Raw genomic sequence first — 23461 nt, 5'->3', positions numbered from 1 at the left:
GCAAGCTCTCTTGCCACTAGGCCATATCCCCAGCCCCTCCATAAAACTAATTTATAGAATAAACTGATGACTAAGACCATGAGATTTATGGCAAAGCAACTTCAAAGTTTTCACAATTTAAAAAACTTGAAGAGCTAGGGTGTGGCTCAAGTGGTAGATAATCTGTCTACAAGTACCACAAACAAAAAAAATCCACCAAAACACGAAACATGAGAGAAAGGAAACCAACTAGGGAACATGGGAGAAGTAAATTATATCACAGGACATTAACATTACTTTTCTTGGGTTGGAGATGTGGCTTAAGCAATGGAGTGCCTGCTTAGTGTGAGGCCCTTAATTCAAATCCCAGGACCAATGAACAACAGCAACAAAGAAGCAGGAATGGGGAGTGTGGGTGGGGGTGTTCTAGGGATTAGGGATATAGCTCCATGGCAAAGGGCTTACCTAGCATGTGTGAGACCCTAGGTTGGATGTCTAGCACCTATGGGAAAACCATGTATTGCTCTTCTGTTCTCAGCTTAGAGATACATGAAGTCATGTATGTATTTAATTCAAGGCAAATTCCTAAATTAACACAGGACTTTCACACTGATCTAATATTAAAATTATACTAGCACACAATTACAGAATACAATTTCTCCTTTATATTAGCAGTTAACCACTGTGTTAAAAAAAAAATGAAGACAGGGGTTCCTCTATGTATTTCAGACAATTAAAAAGTACAGGGCTGGGGATATGGCCTAGTGGCAAGAGAGCTTGCCTCGTATACATGAGGCCCTGGGTTCAATTCCCCAGCACCACATATACAGAAAACGGCCAGAAGTGGCACTGTGGCTCAAGTGGCAGAGTGCTAGCCTTTGAGCAAAAGGAAGCCAGGGACAGTGCTCAGGCCCTGAGTTCAAGGCCCAGAACTGGCCAAAAAAAAAAAAAAAAAAAAGTACAAAGCTAGGTAGGCACCAGTGGCTCACAACTATACTTCTGGCTACTCAAGATGCTAAAAATAATGGTTTGGAGTCTGCCCTAGTAGACAAATCTAAGTGTCTACATCTCCAAATAATCAGTAAAAAACTGGAAGTAAAAGCATGGTTCAAATGGTTGAATGCCAGCTGTGAGCAGAAAAAGCTGAACAAAAGAGAGGCCCTGAGGGGCCAGTTTAGCCTCGTGGTAGAATGCTTGCCTAGCTGGCAGGAAACCCTGGGTTCAGTGGTGCTTGTGACTCAAGTGGCAGAGTGCTAGTCTTGAGCAATTAAAAAAAAAGAGGCCATGAAAAAAAAACAAAACTAGGTTTAGTATTGGTGCGAAACACTTTATGTCTAATCTAGGAGCTGTTTCTCTAAGTAATTCTAGTAGCCTGATATAATGGGTCCAATCAATGTCTAAGAACATCTCATTCATTAGAAAAACAAGGTAGCGGGGCTGGGGATATAGCCTAGTGGCAAGAGTGCCTGCCTCAGATACACGAGGCCCTAGGTTCGATTCCCCAGCACCACCTATACAGAAAACGGCCAGAAGTGGCGCTGTGGCTCAAGTGGCAGAGTGCTAGCCTTGAGCGGGAAGAAGCCAGGGACAGTGCTCAGGCCCTGAGTCCAAGGCCCAGGACTGGCCAAAAAAAAAAGAAAAACAAGGTAGCACTGGGAGTGTGAAGCAAGTTCCTAAGGCCTGAAGCTAGGGAGGACTCTGCAAAAGCCTGGTCTCACTCAGATTCCTATTTTTCAAGTTTTTTTGTCAGTTCTGGGGCTTGAACTCTTGACCTGTGCACTGTCCCGGGCTTCCCTTTGCTCAAGGCTAGCACTCTACTACTTGAGTCACACTACTTCCAGCCTTTTCTGTTTATATATGCTGAGGAATTGAACCCAGGGCTTCATGCATGCTAGGCAAGCACTCTACCACTAAGACACATTCCCAGCCCAAGCTTCTTTTCGTCTATCCTTGTGATTTAAGTCATCAACCCATTCTTTCTAATATTTTGGCACCATGTCAATTTCTAACATTTGTTGTTGCTATTGAAGTGTTTTGTTTTCCACAGGCTGGACATTTGGCTGAGTAGTAGACTGCCTGTCTAGCATGAGGCCCAGGGTTTGATTCCTCAGTACCATATAAACAGAAAAGGCCCATAAGTGGCTCTGCAGCTCAATGCTCAAGTGAAGTGTTAATCCTGAGGGGGGAAAAAAAAACCTCAGGGACAGCCCAGGCAGAGTTCAAACCCCAAGACTAGCAAAAAAAAAAAAAAAGTTTTACTTTTAAACTTGTTATATGCTCATAAAATAAGGCAACTTCAATCAATGTTTTTAAATCAAAGATACCAGGTTTTAAGGAGGCAGGAATGGAGCAAAAGAAAAGGCAAGGTGAAAGGGTTGAGCTTCTTTTTGAGCACCTATAATCCCTGTTACTAGGGAGGGTGAGGCAGGATTCCAAGTTTGTCACCAGCTAGGACCACAAGAAAGTTTTTTAGAAGAAAAATTAGGAGGGCTGGAACATGTCTTAGTGGTAGAGTGCTTGCCTAGCATGTATGAAGCTCTGGGTTCAATTCCTCAGCACCACAAAACAGAAAAAGCCTGAAGTGGTGCTGTGGCTCAGTGATAGATAGAGTGCTAGCCTTGAACAAAAATGCAGCTCAGGGACAGTGCTTAGGCCCTGAGTTCAAGCTCCAGGACTGGCAAATAAAAAATAAGAAAACTGGGAGCGCCAGGAGCTAGTGCCTCATGCCTAAAGATCCTAGCTACTCAGGAAATCTGAGAACAGCAGTTTGTTTGAAGTCAGCCAGGGCAATCAAATCCATGAGATGCTTATCTCCAAGTGAGTGTGGCTTAAGTAGTACAGCCTTGAGCCCAACAAGAGCAAAAAGGTGAAGCAATGGAACTCACTGGACACTGATGAAAGTGAAATACAACTTGTGGGTGGGGATGGGATGGAGGGATTGGGAGAGTGAAGAAACAGAATACGCTGTAGGAAAGAAAATGTATTCATTGCCTGACTCATGTAATTGTAATCCCTCTGCACATCATCTCTAACAAATAAATCAATAGTTTAAAAACAAGCAATAACAAAAACAAACAAACAGTAATCAAGCCAGGAGGTGCCAGTGGCTCATGCCTGTAATTCTAGTTACTCGGGAGGCTGTGATCTGAGGATTGCAGTTCAAAGCCAGCCCAGACAGGAAAGTCTGTGAAATTCTTACCTCCAATTAACCACCAGAAAACTGGAAGTGGCGCTGTGGCTCAATGGCTCAAGTGGTAGAACATTGGCCTGGAGCTGAAGAACTCAGGTACAGTGCCCAGGCCCAGAGTTCAAGCTCCATGACTGTGCCCCAAACCCACAACCCCCCAAAAATAAGGGGGAAAAAAGGCCCTGAGTTCCTGCACATAGATATACTGTAGGTGGTCAAACACTGTCCTGTACATGTCAAATTTCCTAATACTACAGACATGGAGTTGAGGGCCAGAATCTTGGTCAAAGTCACACAGCTAATCAGCATGAGATCCAGGCTGAGGCTCCTGTGTACAAAGATAGTTCCAGGCTAATAGTTTTTTCAGCCAAGAAAAACCCAATCAAACAAAAAAAAGACAAAACAAGAAAAACCCCATAGGCACCATCTAAAGAGATTTGCCTAATACAAACATAAAAAAGCACAAATATGACTGGCTCAGTATTAAACCAGATTTATATGTTAGAAACAAAAACAATAACAAAAACAAATCAATAATCATTTAATTGCTAGACCTTAAGAGCTTGATCAAAGTCAACCAGATTTCAGCTTGGTAATGCTGGACACATTATAGCATCATTTAATTTGTATAAAATTTCCTCTTTTTGAGGAGGAGGAATTACACTTCAATCTTTATTTTGGAGACAAGGTCTTGCTATGGAACCTGGGATCACCTTGAAACTGACTCCCCTCCTGCCTATGCTGGAATTATTGATGTGAACCACCACACTTGGTCTGAGCCTTTCCATCTTTAACAGTAATTCTTACATTAGAATATTTGCACTTTATATTAAAAAACTTAAACTTAGCAAAAATTGAGGAACATCAAAATGGCAAACACACAGAGCAAGATGTTTACACATATTTCTCTAAGGAATGAACTGAATTTACTGCATATAATACTATTCCTTAACAAGCACCTTCACAAGGCTACTAACTGTAGGAAAAATAAACATTCTAAAACACATAGCCTACAGTACAAAAATGAAATATTAAACAAGGATTTTTTCTTATAAAGAATAAATTGAACAAAAGGTTGTGGTAGTATGTTCTGTGGAGGAAAAAATGTTGATATTTACACATCTGAAAAGTGAACTGGCTTTGCCTGTCTGTCCACTTAGTATACAAACTGAACCAACAACTTCCTAAATATTTAGGAAGCAATCTACCTGCCAATTAACTATATGTTCCTAGCCACAGAACATAGTTCTTGTGTTTAATAATCTTTTACACTAAAGCATATATATGTCTTAAAGGGCATGAAAGAGTAATGTTTAACTACCTTGTTTGGGCCAGTACCAATTCTTGAACTAAGGGCCTAAGCCCTGTTCCTGAGCTTTTGTTCAAGGCTAGCGTGCTTTAGCACTTGAGCTAAGGCTCCATTTCTGGCTTCTGTGATGATTAATTGGAGCTGAGACTCAGACTTTCCTGCCCAGCTGGTATCAAACCAAGGTCTTCTGATCTTAGTCTCCTAAACAGCTTGACTATTACAGGCATGAACCACTGGCCTCTCGAACTTAACCACTTTTAATAAGGTACAAAGAATGTTTTGGCTTTCTAAGAGAAAAGTTACTCATTTATAGTTTTGGCAGAAAAACGGGTCTATATCAAGCTAGTCTTATTAAGAAAGGAAACTGGACTGAGTTTATAGACTTCATTATGATGGTTTTGTTCTAAGCACACTAAATCCAGCTCCAATACTTTTCCAATGCCTAAGCAAAGATACTATTATACTTTTCAAATGTTTTCATCTACTTAATAAAAGCTGATTAACTTCCTTGATTTTTATTTAAGAAAACCCACTGATTGAAGTATATTTATTGAAACATTTTCATAGATAATTCATATATTATGGTGCATGGTAAGATTCTTAAGACAATCCAACTAGATGGAGGAAGACTAGAGTAGTTCAGAAAAGTCTAGCTCTTAAGATCTAGATAAAGCTCAGATGTATTTTAAAATACATTTAAACAAGTGTAATCTCAAGAAAGGAAGCTTTAGAATCAACATAAGTACAATACTTGGAGTTGCCCAAAACAAACAAACTCTTTACTTATGTAGTTTACTTGTTGACCATCTGGCTATAGTTCAGTTACTACTGTAAAACTTGTACCTAGTAACTTCCAAAATTGTTCTTAAATAAAGACCTTGAGTTGTAGCAATAAACAAAACACAAGATACACTTAAAACAATACTGCGATTTATCAAAAAACACATAAGAAATTTCAACTCTTAATCCTTTGAGTTATAAAAATCAATGATTTGGCTAACTTATAAACAAGTTTTCCATGTAATTATTTGCATAACTCTAGTAATGCTATAAGAAGCAGCTATAAGATCAAAATATTTTAAAAAACACTAAAAACATAAAAATACTTAGCCCCATTATTTATCTGTAGGACATGTTCATTTATGCCTACATTCAGTATTTATTATATCATGATTGTTCTATTTTAAAAGTCACATCCAAAGGATAAAGCAAAACGACCTATGAATTGCCATATTTGTTTATTTCTTAGTTTGTGAAAACGTCCTTAACTTGTCAATATAGCAAACAAATTTCAACTCTGATTGCTATGCAAAAGAACAGAAGATAATCTGCTTTGCAATTAACTTTTTTATAGTTCAATTGCATACAGGCAACATGCTAAATGTGAAAAAATTACTAACTGAACTACAGGTATTAAATACTGAAAAAATTAACAGTTTATTATAATTTATTTTATTTAACAATCTAGGAAGTTTGCAGCCATCAGCAGTTCCAGTGCAATTTCAGGTGCAATTGGGAATTCAGGAATCTCGGTGGAGCTGTTAGTGTAGCGAACCTTGTAGGTAAAATACATGCACACTTTTGATAGCACATGTGAAGGGATCTCTCTAAAATTGACCTCATTGGTTTCATTCTCAGCAAACTGACCTGCAAAACAAAATGATTGTGTATGTTATGGGGTGAATAATGCCTCCCTTCCCTCTCTCCCAATTTTCAACCTGGCTGTCTTAACCCACAGAACTTCAGAATGTGACTATATAGAGATAGGTACTTAAAACAAGAGCTCTTGAAAACAATCCAAAATAACTGGTGTCCTCATAAGAGATTAGATGAAGAGTGGCACAAAGTAAAGACCATGGGAAGCACAGGGAAAAGATCACCACCACTTACAAGACAAGGAGAGAGACACCTAAGAAATCACCTCGGCCAAACCTAAACTTCCGCTTCTACAACCCAGGATCACGAGACAAAGGTTTTTTTTTACTCAAACCTCTGGTCTGTGGGACATTTTATTTTAGGAATCCCAACCAAATACATGTTAAAAGAATAACAAGGGCTGGGAATATGGCCTAGTGGTAGAGTGCCTGCTTTGCATACATGAAGCCCTGTGCTGATTCCCCAACACCATATGAACAGAAAAAGCCAGAAGTGGCACTGTGACTCCAGTGGTAGAGTGCTAGCCTTGGGCAAAAAGAAGCCAAGGTCAGTGCTCAGGCCCTGAGTTCCAAGCCCCAGGACTGGCAAAAAAAAAAAAAGAAAAAAGAAAAAGGTAACAAAGTGAAACATAGTAGGGCACTAAACTTAAGCAAAAAAGCTGAGATACCAAGGCCCCAAGTTCAAGCTCCTTAACCAATCAAAGAAAAGAAAAATTTCCCCTGATTTCTGAGTATAAGTAACACTTACAGACAGTATTTGCGTACCTAGTGCAGTCACTCAAGCCTAGAATCTCAGCTACTTGAAAGGAAGAGATGGGGGATTGCAATTCAAAGCCAGCTTAGGCAAAAAAATACGCAAAATTTCATCTCAACCAATAGCATTCCTACTACCCTTGGTATCAGGAAGTACAATGGCTAGTATAACAGTATGTACCTGTTATCTCTAGTGACAGGAAGAAGCATGAGTAGCACAACCTGGGATTAACTTGGGCATAAAGTAAGGCTCTACCTAAAAAAAAAAATAACTAAAAAAGAAACCCCTAAATAAAACAAATCATGCTGGGTACAGGTGGCTCACACCTGTAACCTGAGTTACTCAGGAGGCGAATGTCCATGAAAATTCTTACCTCCAATCGAAAACACACACACCCCAGAAGTGGAGTTGTGGTTCAAGTGCTAGCCTTGAGAACAAAGGCTAAGGGACAGAACCCAGGCCCAGAGTTCAAGTCCCATGACAGCTAAAAGTAAAAACCCCAACCCTATAAAGATGACTGAATAAACGGCAAGTAAACTCAACAGTATTTTAATCAAATCTTTCATGTTTGAATGGCAACATAAAAGCTTCAGATCACAATCAAAACAGAAACAGCAGCAAGACACTGATCATATAGATGCTGACATTAATATGTAATCAAATCAAAACCATAATGAGATCACTTCATTGTCCCCAATAGGAAAGCTATCATTAAAAAAGAAAGCCAGGCACTGGTGGCTCATACCTTCAATCCTAGCTATTTAGGAGGCTGAGATCTAAGGATCACGATTCAAAGCCAGCCCTGGAAGCAAAGTCTGTGAGATTCTTATCTCCAATTAGCCACCAAATAACCAGAAGTGGTGCTGTGGCTCCAAGGGGTAGAGTGCTAACCTTGTCCAAAAAGAGCTCAGGGATAGTGCCCAGGCCTTGAGTTCAAGCCCCATGACTGGGAGCAGATTAAGTCTGCAATGCAAGACTCTTTCAAAATAGGCAGAAACAACACATTCTCAATAAAGGAAGTGCCAACAAAGTCTGGCACATAAAGAATGAAGAAAATACAATGAACTGTTTTTTTTTTGTGTGTGTGTGTGTGTGTGTGTGTGTGTGTGTGTGCGTGCGCGCACGTGCGTGCCCATCCTGGGATTAAAGAGGTAAACCACAAGCACCTAACAAATTCATTGCTTTCAGTAATTATGAGATGGCTGATCACAACATTTAAAAAACAAAAAGCAGAGCTAGAGACATGGCTCAAGTGCCAGCCTACTAAGTTTAAGGCCCTCAGTTCAAACTCCTATAACTGGGGAAAAAAAATTTCTAAAAACCAGACAATTCCAAATATTGACCAAGATGTATAAAAACAGAAATCCTAGGTCACTACTAGTAGGAATGTTTTAGCCTGTTCGGCAGTTCGTCCAAATCTTAAAGAATTACCATAAGACCAAGCACTTGTACATGTATGTACATATGTGTATACACACACGCCTAACTAAAAGTAGATATTTAAACAAAGGCCTATATATAAACTTCAGAATGGTCCTCTTCAGTTCAGGAGAACAGATAAACAAAATACAGTGTATTCATACAAGAGTATTGTTTATCCACCAAAAACGTAGGCATACTGCACAAGCTACCATATGGATGGACCCTCAAACAACTGTGCAAACTGGAAAAAAAGCAAAAATAAAAAGATCACACATGGCCAGGTGCTGGTGGCTCACCAATCCTAGCTACTTAGGAGACTGAGATCTGAGGATCATTGTTCAAAGCCAGCCTGGGCAGGAAAAGTCCATGAAACTCTTATCTCTAATAACCCACCAAAAGCTGTGGCAAAAGAGCTCAGGAACAGTGCCTAGGCAGGTTTCAAGCCCCAGTACTGACATACACACATGAACAAATGTGCAAAGATCTGATATGAAACGTGTGTGTGTGTGTGTGTGTGTGTGTGTGTGTGAGAAATGTCCAGAGCAGGCAAATCAGAAAGCAGACCAGTGTTGCTAAATAATAGTCATAGAAAACAGGTAGTGACAATGAACTGGGGGTTTCCTTTTAAAGCAAGAGATGTTTTGAGACCAAAGGTGATGATTGCACAGAATGCTACTACATAACTTTAATTCTATACCTGTAAGTTTTTGTGATAAGATAAAGAACAAAGAAGCCCGGCAACAGTGGCTCATGCCTGTAATCCTAGCTACTAAGGAGTTGATATCTGTCTCCAATTAACCACCAGAAACCCTCAAGTGGTACTGTGGCTCAAAGTGATTGAGCACTAGCCTTGAGCCAGAGTTCATGGACAGAACCCAGGTCCAGAATTCAAGCTTCAGATCCACCCCCCCCACCCCCCAAAGAATAAAGTAGTAGTTTTGACCTTTGCTTTCAGTGTTTGAGGTAGTCTTCATCATGATCCTTCTACCTTTACCCCCCAGAATAACTAGGATTATAGGATGGATATCCAAATCCCAGCTTGTTTTTGAAACTGGGTCAGACCTGCTCTGGCCTGAAACATTTATTCTATCTTTTGCTTCCACAGTAGTTGTACATCTTACCTTTTAGAAACAGTCTCTGGTGCCTAGGCTAGCCGGGAACTCCTGAACTCAAGCAATCCCCTAGTCTTGGCTTCCCAAGTAGCTGGGATTATAGATGTGTGCTCACCTGCTTACATTCTCTTTAAAAAATGTTTTCATTTGATTCAACTCATAATAAGCATTAAAAGATATATGAAAGAAAACTGTACTTACCTGGGCCACTCAACATGGCTTTTATTGTTCCTGATGTTAGTGCATGTTCTCTTTTTACAATAAATTCGTGACCATCAGAAGATATTAACTTGACATACATGGCATCAGGGCCTTCACAGCCACCGTAGGTTTTCTCCTCTCCATCTGAAAAAAAGTAGTGGTATGATTTTGGAGATTGTGATCTGAGAATCATGATTGAAGGCCAGTTTAGGCAGGGAAGTATGTAATACTCTTATCTCCAATTAGCTAGGCATAAAAGTCATAAGTGAAGCTGTAGCTCAGATAAGAGCACTAACAAAACCTCAGGGACAGCACCTAGGCCCTAAATTCAAGCCCCAGGACTCTACAGGCTGGGTGATGGTGGCTCATGCCTATAATCCTTACTACTCAGAAGGCCAAGGATCAGGATTTGAAATCAGCCCAGGCAGACAAAGAGACCTACCTCTAATTAGTAAAAGGCCACAAAAGTAGGTGTGGTTCAAATGATAGAACACCACCTTTTAGTGGGCAAAGGTAAGTGTGTGAAGCCTGAGTTCAAGCCCCAGTACAGGCACCAAAACAAATGTTACTCTGTGCTAGCTTTATCCACAACTGATTACTCAACACAATCCTTTTATAATTTTTTTCATGTATTTCTTGAATGTAATTAATTCAGTTGGAACACATTATTCAAGCTTATAGGTTTTTAGCAGTTGTCAACTCTTTTTTGTGGAAGTCAAATTGTCTCTTAGCTTTTTTGCTCAAGGATGGCACTCTACCACTTGAACCACAGCTCTATTTTCAGCTTTTTCATGATAAGAATCTGCCCTGATTAGCTTTTAACTGCAATCCTTAGATCTTAGCTTTCGTAACAGAATTACAGGCATGACCCACCCTACATGTGGCTAAAAGAATGAAGATTAAGTTCTTACCAATTGCTGTAATAAACTCATAATTCTTTTCAAAATCATATTACATGCTCATTGCGAAGTCTTAGGTCTTAGTTTCTTAAGGTTCAAAACTATTACACTTGACACAATACCGTTACTGATCTGCCTTTTAGGAATACACAGTAACCAAACTTGATTCACATAAACAGTAATTTCAGTTTAACCATTTTCTTCCATTTAATGACTTTGAAAGCCTATGGTTGAGAAGAATAACCAGCTTCTACTAGTTAAAAACACAAAATTATCTTTGCATAACTTACCCATTATGTTCTTATACTCTTACTTTGGTTCCACAGGAACTTTAGTGGATTCCTGAAAATGTAATAACACCAGGTTAAGAATAACGTTGAATTTTGACATTTTTCAGTTACTTATGTTATTTGGTATTAATAGCTGAAGGACTCGCCCTCCTCTTTGTTACTATAAAGGTGATGTACAGAGGGATTGCAGTTACATAAGTTAGGTAAGGAGTACATCTCCCTCCTTTATCAAGAGTTGCCAATTATAAATAAAATAGGAACCAACAATAACAAAATGCTCTATGAACTTGGTCAGGGCTTCTCAACTATAGAAAATATTTAAAATCACAAATAGGCTTAAAAAAAAAGTGACACCAGGTGCCAGTGGTTCATGCCTATAATCAATCCTAGCTATGGAGACTTAAGCCAGCTCCAGCAGAAAAGTCCATGACTCTTCACTCTAATTTAACCGCCAATAAAAACCCTGTAAGTGCAACTGTGGCTCAACTGGTAGCATGCTAAATTTGAACACAAAATCTTAGGTACAGTGCCCAGGCCTCAGTATCAACATATAAAAACAAAAACAACAAATGACAGATATTGTGGTTAATTCCTGTAATTGTAGTAAGTGGAAGAGGCAGGTAGTGGACTGAGTTGAAGCCAGCTTGTTTTTACATAGTTCAAAATCAGCATGAGGTAATATAGTTTAGTCCCTATCTCAAAATACCATGTTTGCTCAGTTGTTAAGAGTGCCTACATGTGGAAGGCTAGAGTCCAATTTCTTCTGCAGCACAAATTTTTTTTAATGTTATCAAATGAAATGGGCATAAAGTGTTAAGAAAAGACATGTAAACACAAGTGCAGCCCATTAAAATGCAGACAATAATAACTATTATCAAGAAAAAATCGTGGGCTGGGGATATAGCCTAGTGGCAAGAGTGCCTGCCTCGGATACACGAGGCCCTAGGTTCGATTCCCCAGCACCACATATACAGAAAACGGCCAGAAGCGGCACTGTGGCTCAAGTGGCAGAGTGCTAGCCTTGAGCTGGAAGAAGCCAGGGACAGTGCTCAGGCCCTGAGTCCAAGGCCCAGGACTGGCCAAAAAAAAAAAAAAAAAAAGAAAAAATCGTGGCACTAAGATGTCCTAAAACTTTTATTTTGGGGGGAAGGTGGACATAGGCCTGTTGAGAAATCTGAAATCTGAGGAAAACTGAGATATTACCAATAAAGAATTTGACTGACTTTTGTCCTTAATTTTTGGGAGGTGGTGTCTAAGTTCTTAAGAATTCCAAGTCTTGCTTAGTCATACTGGGTATTGATGTTTTGTTTTTTTTTGCCAGTCCTGGGCCTTGGACTCAGGGCCTGAGCACTGTCCCTGGCTTCTTCCCGCTCAAGGCTAGCACTCCGCCACTTGAGCCACAGCGCCGCTTCTGGCCGTTTTCTGTATATGTGGTGCTGGGGAATCGAACCTAGGGCCTCGTGTATCCGAGGCAGGCACTCTTGCCACTAGGCTATATCCCCAGCCCTGTTTTTTTTTTTTTTTTAATGGTGCTATTCCTGGGGTTTGGATCTCAGTACCGGGGCACTGTCCTTGAGCTTCTTTGCTTAAGGCTAGTGTCCTACCCCTTGAGCCACAGCTCCACTTCCAGCTTTTTGCTGGTTATTTGGAGGTAAGCGTCTCATGGACTTTTTCTACCTTGGTTGACTTCAAACCATGATCCTCAGATTGCTGTCTTCTGTGTAGTTAGGGATTAACAGATGTGGACCACCAGCTCTGGGCTGGGCCTGGACAATCTGTATTAGCCAGCTGACTACTGGCACAAATACTTGGGATAAAGGCTTATGAAACTGTGATAACAACAGATGGAGTAGAGTTGAAGACTAAGTTCAATCTTGTCCATGATCCCATCAATCATGCACCCCAAAAAGAACTCAACACTGAAGCTCATGTGCACATCTTAGATTAATATTCTGTGCACTGCTGCATGTAAATGTGCTATGGCTCCAGCTGTAGAGCACCAGCCTTGTAAAACAAAAAAGTGACCTCTAGTTATTATTCTTTCATTCCTTCTGTATATGTAGGCCACAAAAGTCCTGAATTTAATAACAAAATGATAAAAGGTTGTGATTTTCAGAAAATTTTAAAATTTTACAAAATAAAATAATTCAAGCCAGGTGTCAATGGCTCATGCCAGTATCTGATTTAAGGATGAGATGTGGAAGATGGCAGGTTAAGGCCAATGTGGGCAGAAAAGTCAGCTAGACTATTTCCAAAATAATCAGCAAAGGGCAGAAGCCTGCTGACTCACACCTGTAATACTAGTTCATCAGGAGTTTGAGATAGAAGGATTAAAGTTCAAAGCCAGGGGGAAAAAAAGCAAAGAGACCCATCTCTAGTTATAAAACACCCCCACAAAAACCTGGAAGTTGAACAGTGGTAGAGTACTTTTCCTGAACAACAACAACAAAAAAGCAAGAGGCCCTGAGTTCATGCTTCAGTACCAGAACAAGTTGGAGGTGTGGCTTAAGTGACAGAATCAGCCTGGGAAGTTTGAGGCTCTAAAATTCAAACAGCAGTTTTACCAAAAACAATAAACAAGTAAGTCATATAAGAAAAGGGTTTTTTTTTTTACAGTAACTTGTATTTTAACATCACAGCATTTCTTTAAAGAACCTTAATAATAATAAAGTTATATGTTTAAAAAGGGGACATTATTTACATCATTCTTGAAATGTTCTCTAACAAATTCTTGACCAATTTTTTAAATTTAATTTATTTATTAATTGAACAGAAATACATAGCTTTTGAGCTATTGTATTCCCCTGAGAGGTCAATTTGACCTTTATATGTTGAGTAATTGTTTGGTTTTAGTTACATACTGTTGGGTCGCTGCCCCAATCCTGTGGGGAATACTATTTGACAAGCAGTTTTTGGTTTCACAGACTTGGTCTCTACTGTCTCCCTTTCTTTTTTTTTTTTTTTTTTTGGCCAGTCCTGGGCCTTGGACTCAGGGCCTGAGCACTGTCCCTGGCTTCTTCCCGCTCAAGGCTAGCACTCTGCCACTTGAGCCACAGCGCCGCTTCTGGCCGTTTTCGGTATATGTGGTGCTGGGGAATCGAACCTAGGGCCTCGTGTATCCGAGGCAGGCACTCTTGCCACTAGGCTATATCTCCAGCCCCCGTCTCCCTTTCTTAACAGTCATATATCAGGGAGATCATGTCCCTTTGTTTTCTGTGTTCTAGGCTTGTCTCGCTCAACATTATTTGTTCCAGTTCTGACCATTTCCCTGCGAATAACAGTATTTCACCATTCCTAATCGCTATGTAGTATTCCATTGTGTATAAGTGCCATATTTTTTGGATCCATTCGTCTGTGGAGGGGCATCTGGGTTGTTTCCATATTTTGGCTATTGTGAATTGTGCCACAATAAACATGGAAGTACAAATGTCTTTTTGATATCTTGGGGTTTGCTGTTTAGGATAGATGCCTAGGAGTGGTATGGCTGGTCTTGACCAATATTTTAACTCTAATCTTAACAAGAGGATAAAGAAAATAATCTGTAATGTTTTATATTAGTTGGGAAATAATCTAACTCCTTCAATATACTAAGAAACAAAGTATCACTGAGAAGTTAAGGCTGAGTGATTTGTTCCAGGGAAGAAACCGGAGTAGACACCTTTAATCTATAGTATTCCTAAAAAATGGAGAGTTTTTTCTAAAGTGAGAAATTATTTCTTAACTTTTGAACTAGAGAAAAAACAAGATAGCAAAGTAACCAACCAAAATAACCAACAATTAGGCTAATACTTAAAAAGCACTAGATGCCTAAGACAGTGCCTTATTTCAACAATAGTTCCCTCAGACTAGAGTTACGGTGGTGAAATACCCTGCATGTTCAAGGACCTGGGTTAAATCTCCAGTGCCATAAATGAAAAGCCCTCCCACCCACAGAGGAATAATAATTACTATCTTAGAGGTCTGAAAACATGGAAAGAGGCTTTTGCTTATTCAAGCTTTCTATAACTTAAGTGATGGTATCAAGGTTTAAGCCTGAGTGGAACTGACTTCACAGTATTCTACTGGATTATTGCATTCTATGAATTAAAAAAAAAACTGGCTCCAATGAATTTACTTTGTACTTTTAGAAGCAGCCGATATAAATTCTTAAATAGGTCTCTAAATATAAAAAAACAGCATGTCATTTTATATTAGGCAATTAAAATTCAAAGCCATTACTACTTTCTTTTGTTGTATAATCATGTTTTTGAATTTAAGAAAAATGCTAGAAAGTCTTAAAACATAAATATGTCAAGTATCAACTTTTCTTTTTTTTTTTGCCAGTCCTGGGGCTTAGATTCAGGGCCTGAGCACTGTCCCTGGCTTCTTTTTGCTCAAGGCTAGCACTCTGCCACTTGAGCCACAGTGCCCCTTCTGGCCATTTTCTGTATATGTGGTGCTGGGGAATTGAACCCAGGGCCTCATGTATACGAGGCAAGCACTCTTTCCACTAGGCCATATCCCCAGCCCAAGTATCAACTTTTCTATCTAATCTCCACAGAAAAAAAATACATAGGATATTTGTCTAACTAGCTGGTAGTAGCTGAGCAACCATGCAAAGTCACACCATTAAAACCCTTTGGGGTAGCAACAGTTTCTCCACACACTCAATACAGTAAATCAATGCCACCTTGTATACATACAACAGAAATGATGGGGGGGGGGGCGCGTTTCCTAATACTACTAACAGAAAAAGAGCAAATCAACAAACATGAAGAGTTAAATTTTTCTCCAGTGATTTATATATATATATATATATATATATATATATATATATTTTTTTTTTTTTTTAAAAGAATTTTCGGGCTGGGGATATAGCCTAGTGGCAAGAGTGCCTGCCTCGGATACACGAGGCCCTAGGTTCGATTCCCCAGCACCACATATACAGAAAACGGCCAGAAGCGGCGCTGTGGCTCAAGTGGCAGAGTGCTAGCCTTGAGCGGGAAGAAGCCAGGGACAGTGCTCAGGCCCTGAGTCCAAGGCCCAGGACTGGCAAAAAAAAAAAAAAAAAAAAGAATTTTCCACCTAATTTTAAGTTTCAAAGCCAGGAAATGGTGGCTCATGCCTATAATCCTAGCTACTCAGGAGGCTAAGATCTGAGGATCTCATTTCAAAACCAGCCCAGACAGGAAAGTCCATGAGACTTATCTCAAACTACACTCAAAAAAGCAGGAAGTAGGGCTCAAGTGGTAGAGTGCTAGCCTTGAGCAAAAGCAGCTCAGGCCCTGAGTTCAAGCCCAAGGACTGGAAAAAAAGTCTCAGACTTCCCTGCCCAGGCTTGGCTTTGAACTATGATCCTCAGATCTCAGCCTCCTGAGTAGCTAGGATTACAAGAGAGAGCCACCAGTGCCCCCCTCCACTGGTTTTTTTATTTGTTTTTTATTTTAATGAACTGAATTTGTTTTCCTATTGTATTTTCTAAAGATTATTACTGGTATTATAAAAAGCTTTAATCTTTTTTTTTTTTTTTTGCCAGTGCTGAGGTGTGAACTCAAGAGCTTACACTTTCTAGCCTTATACTCTACCAGTTAAGCCTCACCTTGCTTTCTGCTAGTCATTTTGGAAAAATCTAGGGACATTTTTCTAGCCTCAAATGGAGATGTTCCTTATCTCAGCCTCTGGAGTACTCTGATTAGCTAGGATTACAGACATGAACTCCTGGCACCCAGCAAGAAAAGATGTATTTCCTAACTCTTATTAGTTGAATAGTTTAAAAAAACAAACAGGGGGCTGGGAATATGGCCTAAGGGTAAAGTGCTGGCCTTGTATACATGAAGCCCTGGGTTTGATTCTTCAGCACCATATATATAGAAAAACACCAAAAGTGGCACTCTGGCTCAAGTGGTAGAGTGCTAGCCTTGACCAAAAAAAAAGCTAGGGACAGTGTTTAGGCCCTGAGTTCAAGCACCAGGACTGTAAAAAAAAACAAAACAAAACAATAGGCTTACTGGATGCCTAGGTTGAAAATGAACTCTACTACTTGTGGATGGGAATGGGAGGGAAAAACTGGGAGTGCAAGGGAATGGGTGATATTGTCCAAAAGGAAAAATATACCATTTTCTGGGAATGTAGCTTGGTAGAGTGTTTGCTTAGCCATAAGGTGCTGGGTTAAACTCCTTGGTACCACATAAAAAATGAAAGTTGGAGGCTAAAGTGGTAGAACACTAGCCTTAAGTATAAAGAGGTTCAAGGACACCATGCAGGCCCTGAGTTCAAGCCCCAGGACCAGCAAAAAATAAACTAGCCAAGGAAATGTACTTTTTACCTGACTTATATAACTAACTCAACTTTACATCTGTACATCAACTTTATAATAAAAAATGTTTATCCCTATTAAAAAAGTTGAGCTTAGTTATCTTAACATCTCAGAAACTATCGGGCATCAAAGGTGTACCCTAATGGTAGCTCTTGCTTTTTTTCCATATACAAGGCCCTGGGTTAGACTCCCCAATACCAAGAAAAAACAAAGTAACAACAACAAAAAATTCAACAAAACCAGAAAGGAAGTCTGGAGATGGGCATCCTTTGCCTAGGACTATAAAAGTAATCTAGCCAGGCATAAGTGGCTCATGCCTGTGATTTTAACTACCCAGGAGACTAATATTTGAGGATCATGGTTCAAAGCCAGCCTAGGCAGGCTGTGAGACTGTTATTGCCAATAAAGTACTCAGGAAAAGCCTGAAGTGGTGCTGGGTAGGTACATGCTAACACAGGGGGGGTAGTAGGAGTCTGTCTACCTCCTCCCCCCAAAAAAGATGTGGGACTATAAATCATCACTAATGAGTTATGTTAGGTGAACAGTTTCTGATGTGGGTCTTGATGGATGGAGGTATTTTTACCAGGCCAAATTAGGAGAGGATCATCCAGGCAAAGGAGACAGTATGAGCTAAGTTAGACAGTTTGAGATACACAGTAATTCAATGTTGTTACAAACAACAAATTCACTCATCCAACAAATATTTACTAATAGGATAGGATGTCTAGTGTCTTAGGTGACCGAAGCAGATAAACGTAACATATTTTAACAACACGGGGAATGCTGTGGGGAAAAAAATAAAGCAGGACACTGGAGGTAAGGAATAGGGAGGAAAGGATTGATACTTAACAAAAACCTGAAAAGTGAGGGAGTGAGTCTTGGTGTTTGGGAGAAGAACCTTTTAAGGATGGAGAACAGCAAAGAGACCAGTTTGGCGGGAGTGAGACAATGATATAGGAAAAGAGGCCAGGGATTGAGAACTTGGGACCATATAAAACAAGAGAATGACTGATACGGAAAACAGGTTGTTGAGACAGGTACCAAGATGTAATGTTTTGATTTGTTTCTCTTTTAGCTCATGGCTCAATCCAGAGCAAGTTAAGCAAATATTCTACCACACTGAGCTATGTCTTCAGACATGGGTTTGAATATTTATGACTGGGATATGTACACATCCTCTGCTACACCTTCCTGTTCCATCTCTTACCTAACATTTCTTTGGCTATTTTATATCACTAGCTCTCCATATAATGTAGTACTTAAAAGCAATTGGCTTTAGAACGCCTATCCCCACCACCAATTCTTATGTGACCTAACCTTCCTGTGCCTAGTTTCCTATACCATTAAACAGGGGAAAAATATGGCACTTACTTCACAGGAATATTATGAAAAATGATTTCATACACAAAGCACTTAAGACAGTGCTTACTTAACAGTGAACTATATTAAAACACTAATATTAAGGCAATGACTATTTCCAAACCAAAGATATGAATGTATGTATATGTATTATGCAACTACATGTGGCAGATAATTGTAGATGTTAAGATAGGTCTGTAAACAAAATAAAGGCTCTCCAAATGTCATTGTTGTACATGTCATGGAGCTTGAACTTAGGACCTGGGCACTGTACCTGAGCTTTTGGCTCAAGGCTAGTTCTCTAACTCAACGCCACAAGGCCACTTCTAGACTTTTCTGAGTAGCTTACTGGAGATAAGAGTCTCACCAACTTTCCTGCCCAGGATGGCTTCAAAGTACAATCCTCAGATCTCAGCCTCCTGAGTAGCTAGGATTATAGAGCCACCCAGTGCCCAGCCTCACACTACATTTTTGTCTTGTTTTGTTTTTTGCCAGTCCTGGGGCTTGAACTCAGGGCCTGAGCACTGTTCCTGGCTTCTTTTTGCTCAAGGCTAGCACTCTGCCACTTGAGCCACAGCGCCACTTCTGGCCATTTTCTGTATATGTGGTGCTGGGGAATTGAACCCAGGGCCTCATGTATACAAGACAAACACTCTTGCCACTAGGCCATACCCCCAGCCCCTCTACTGACTCTTAATTACTATGACTGGCCTACTTTTCCTCATACTTATTACCTGAAACTGTATCTTACACAAAATCCCACCCCACATACCCATTTTGAGGCTAGGCTTCAAAAGCACATAATGGATGTTTGGTAAATACCTGAGTACCACTACCATTTTCCTAAACCATTGAGACTTAAAAGTTTCATGCAGGGGCTGGGAATATGGCTAAGTAGTAAAGTGCTCATCTTCTATACTTGAAGCCCTAGGTTTGATTCCTCAGCACCACATATATAGAAAAAGCCGAAAGTGGCACTGTGGCTCAAGTGGTAGAGTGCTAGCCCTGAGCAAAAAGAAGCCAGAGACAGTGCTCAGGCCCCAGGACTGGCAAAAAAAAAACAAAACCAAACAAAAAAAGTTTCATGCATCATGGAATGGTCTTTATCTGATTTTAATAATGCAGCAATAACCACTTGGGAAATGTATTAATATATACATGAGCAAAACTAAAGATTTTCCTGTTTATTTTACATGACTGGAAAAAAAAACACAAAAAGCCACACAAGCACTTTGTAAGATTTAAACAATTACTTTGGTACTTAACTAGATAACTATAAGACATAGCTTCATGTGTAAACGATTGCCTAGTTACTTCAAAATTAGCATCTAATAATGAAACTGGTTCCATGCACAATAAGTCTGCACATCAAGAAAATCTATTTTGAGTAACTCTTAGAAGACAACTTTTTTGAGTTTATCTAGTTACTGGAGATCAGATTCATGGACTCTTGCATGTTATGGCAAGCACTCTACAAGTAAGCTACATTCCTAGCCTACTAGTTATTGTATATCTTTTTAAAAAAATGACCTTGGCAAACTATGGGGGCAGGGGCCACAGGACCACTGCGTAGCATAATCAACATTCTACTTTAATCGTGAAAACTGCCATTTTTAAGGTAAATCCATCATGGAACGGACAACAATGGTTTCATCACCATTGAAACCCACTTGTGAATTGTGATGCTTCAAATACTGCATAATAATACAAACAAGGTCAGATATTTGTCGTCTTAGGTCTCTTAACAGAAAAGATGATAGTTATTTGGGGATCCGAAGCAAATTTGGCAATCTGAAAACGAAGTTTTACTACTAAAGATCCCGGTTGCTTTCTCCACTCAAAGCCACAGAGAAGAAAAAATTTAGTACAACATGACCCCCCCCCCCATCCCCTTCAATTCAGTAGTGATGGGTTATTACTAAAGATATTTCTGTTTACGGGAAACCCAGTGGGCACCGTACTTGACCTTAAGACAACTACTTTCAGACGAATGAGAGATGATGCACGAAAGCCCCAACCCACCAGGTCACAGGCAGACATGGCCCAACAAGTTACTCAAAAGGCAAACTTTTTTCGGGATACCGCAGAGGAATGTAGCGAAGGGCCCTCTCCTGGGACTCAAGAAATGAACAAATCTGAGTACGCGAGGAGAGCAAAAAGGGGGGAAAAAAGGAAAGCGAGGGAGCTGCCATGCTCCCCACAACTCCACCCTCTCTGCGTTCACCCCAAAGACAGAAGGCCCGGGATCGCCTCCCCCCAAGCCCGGGCCTCCCACCGCTTCTAGAGCCCACCGAGCAGCGCGGGGAGAGCTCCGGCGGGCCTCCCCTCCCCCAAACAAGGAGGCCGGGAAGCGAAGAGCTTCCGTTCCTTACCCGCCCCGACCGGGAACCAGTGTGCGAAGCGGGATGCGAACGCACCGAGTCAAAAGCCTCTCCGGCCCCTCACGCAACCCGGAGCTCAGCTCCAGCCCGGACTCCGAGACTTACTTGCCAATCCCAGCGCTGATGCAGCCACCACAGCGGTCTACCCCAGCGTACCGCCACAGCCCCTTCACCAGGGCCGCCCCCCCCAGCCCCAGCTGCTCGCCTCCGGGAGTTCCGGAACAAGTAGAAGGAATTGCTTCCGTCGGGTCACAGGCGCTTTCAGAGGCGCGCGGGAGAGTGGTATTTAAGGAGGCCCGGTGGGTGGGTGCTGGCTCACTTCCGTCTACCGGAAGTGCGTAGAGCACCCGCCCTTCCTGTTCCAGTAACACCCACCAACCTGAGAGACGTCAAATTTAAACCAATCAGGTTCTAGCTCTTCTACTTTCCTTACGGGCAGGGAGTGTCTAATCCAATTTCTACATCCTGGCATTTGTCCTTTTTTTTTTTTTTTTTTTTTTTTTTTTTCTGGCGGGTACCGAAGGTATGTGGCCCCGTTAGAGCGATGCATCTTGGGACTTGTGGTTTCACGTGCTGCACTTTTAAGGTTTTAGAAGATTTAGAAGTTCTCTTGGAAGTTCAAGACGACCAAGAGTGAGACAAGTGTGGTTTCTATGCTGACCAGATCGTGCTCAGTGAAGCGGGCTCTACCGCTGTGAAAAAGCGGCACTGTTACGTTGGGGGGCACCTCAGGCTCGCTCTTGGAGCTTGCCTTCATGTCCTTTTGCCCTGGTGTTCGTTAGTGTGTATCGGAGAAAAAAAATAGCCACCTTCCACTCACTTCTGCCCACTGGGTTTGCCCAGCTCCGCTAGATTCTATTCTAGGCTTACTCAAAGTGCAGGCGTCTGCCTCCGTTATTCAATCCTGGGTCTGTCCTTCGCATTCCACTCTCACTCCGTCCTCTCTGGATCAGCCTGTTCGTTCTCCCTTGTGTTTCTGTGGTAAGACATTCAGATACCTTCCCAGGGAAGGCTGAATCACGTAAATTAAGTTCACTTTCTACAGTTTTTTCTGTAATGAGAATGTGGAGGCCAGATCCGTGTGTGTGTGCGCGCGCGCGCCAAAGTGGAGCTTGAACTCAGTGCCAGTGCGCTGACGTCTCTGAGCTTTTGTGTTCCAAGGCTAACGCACACCACTGGAGCCACAGCTTCCCTTCAGGCTTTTTTAGTGTTTAGTTGGAGATAAGAATCTCACAGAGGAGCTGGGATGTAGCTTAGTGGCAAAGCACATGCCTAGCTAGTGCAACGTCCTGGGTTCGAACCCCACTACCCCCCCCCCTCCAAAAAAAAAAGGGAGGCAGAGAGGGGGTGACAGAGAGACAGACACAGAGAGAGAATCTCAGAATTTTCTGCCTGGGCTGGCTTTGAAACACGATCCTCAGATCGCAGCCTCTTGAATGGCTAGGATTACGGACTTGAACCACCAACGTCCAGCTTCAATTTAGGAATGCTTGTGTGACCATACCCAGTAAAGAAAATAGACAATCTAGGGGTTGTTGAAGTAATTAATTACTTTGCCACCGTTTTTCTTTGTTTTGTTTTCAGATAGTCTTCCTGGGTACCCCAGGCTGAATGCCACCAGTTCCCAATCCTACTCCACCCAGCCTTCTGAATGATGGGATTATAGGTTGTTAAATTAGTGAAAAGGGGCTGGGGATATAGCCTAGTGGCAAGAGTGCCTGCCTCGGATACACGAGGCCCTAGGTTCGATTCCCCAGCACCACATATACAGAAAAAACGGCCAGAAGCGGCGCTGTGGCTCACGTGACAGAGTGCTAGCCTTGAGCGAGAAGAAGCCAGGGACAGTGCTCAGGCCCTGAGTCCAAGGCCCAGGACTGGCAAAAAAAAAAAAAAAAAAAAAAAAAAAAAAAAAAAAATTAGTGAAAAGGCAAGCAGCAAGAGAACGAGGGTTTATACATCTCAATTACATCAGGTCAAACTAAAAACCAAAATCTGCCTGAAGCCAGGGAAAAAGAACAATGTGTTAAGAACTGACAAAGCTCATGCATGTAATCCTAGCTACTCTGGTGGCTGAGATCTGAGGATCACAGTTCCAAGCCAGCTGGAGCAGGAAAGTCCAATATATGCTTACCTCCAGTAAGCTAATCAGAAAAAAAAAAAAGAACTGGAGCTGTGGATGAGTGGTAGAGAGCTAGATTTAAACACAAAGAGGCTCAGGGATAGCGCCTCAGGGATAGGCCCAGTGTTCTAGACTCTGGACAAGCTAAAAAGGGAGGGGGGGGGTGGAAAGAATCCACAGGGAATTTATAGCCTATGGCTCAACAAACTAGGGAAGGACAGGTAGATACAAAATAATGAAAAAGTTGGGCTGAGAATATGGCTTAGCAGTAGAGTGCTTGCCTAGCATGCATGAAGACCTGGGTTTGATTCCTTAGCACCACAGAAAAAAACAGAAGTGGTGCTGTGGCTCAAGAGGTAGAGTGCTAGCTTTGAGCAAAAAGAAGCCAGGGACAGTGTTCAGGCCCTGAGTTCCAAGCCCTCAGGACTGGCCAAGAACAAAACAAAACAAAATAATGAAAAAGTGTAAAAGCAGTTAAGCCTGGAATTATGGTCTAGGA

General features: G+C 41.2%; 1 protein-coding gene across 1 annotated transcript; it reads right to left on the bottom strand.

Moving 5' to 3' along the window:
- Positions 1-5696: 5696 nt before the first annotated feature.
- Positions 5697-21111, bottom strand: Eloc (elongin C). Its single transcript, XM_048358890.1, has 4 exons — positions 20949-21111; positions 10809-10860; positions 9620-9763; positions 5697-6122 (listed from the first exon to the last, which is right to left on the bottom strand). The coding sequence occupies exons 2-4, from the start codon at positions 10810-10812 to the stop codon at positions 5932-5934; spliced, it is 339 nt and encodes a 112-aa protein (XP_048214847.1). The 5' UTR covers positions 10813-10860; positions 20949-21111; the 3' UTR covers positions 5697-5931.
- Positions 21112-23461: the final 2350 nt, after the last annotated feature.

The sequence above is a fragment of the Perognathus longimembris genome, chromosome 12, assembly GCF_023159225.1.
Source record: "Perognathus longimembris pacificus isolate PPM17 chromosome 12, ASM2315922v1, whole genome shotgun sequence".
Taxonomy (NCBI): domain Eukaryota; kingdom Metazoa; phylum Chordata; class Mammalia; order Rodentia; family Heteromyidae; genus Perognathus; species Perognathus longimembris.
Note: the sequence above shows the minus strand (reverse complement) of the source record. Positions and strands in the feature narration are given on the sequence as shown.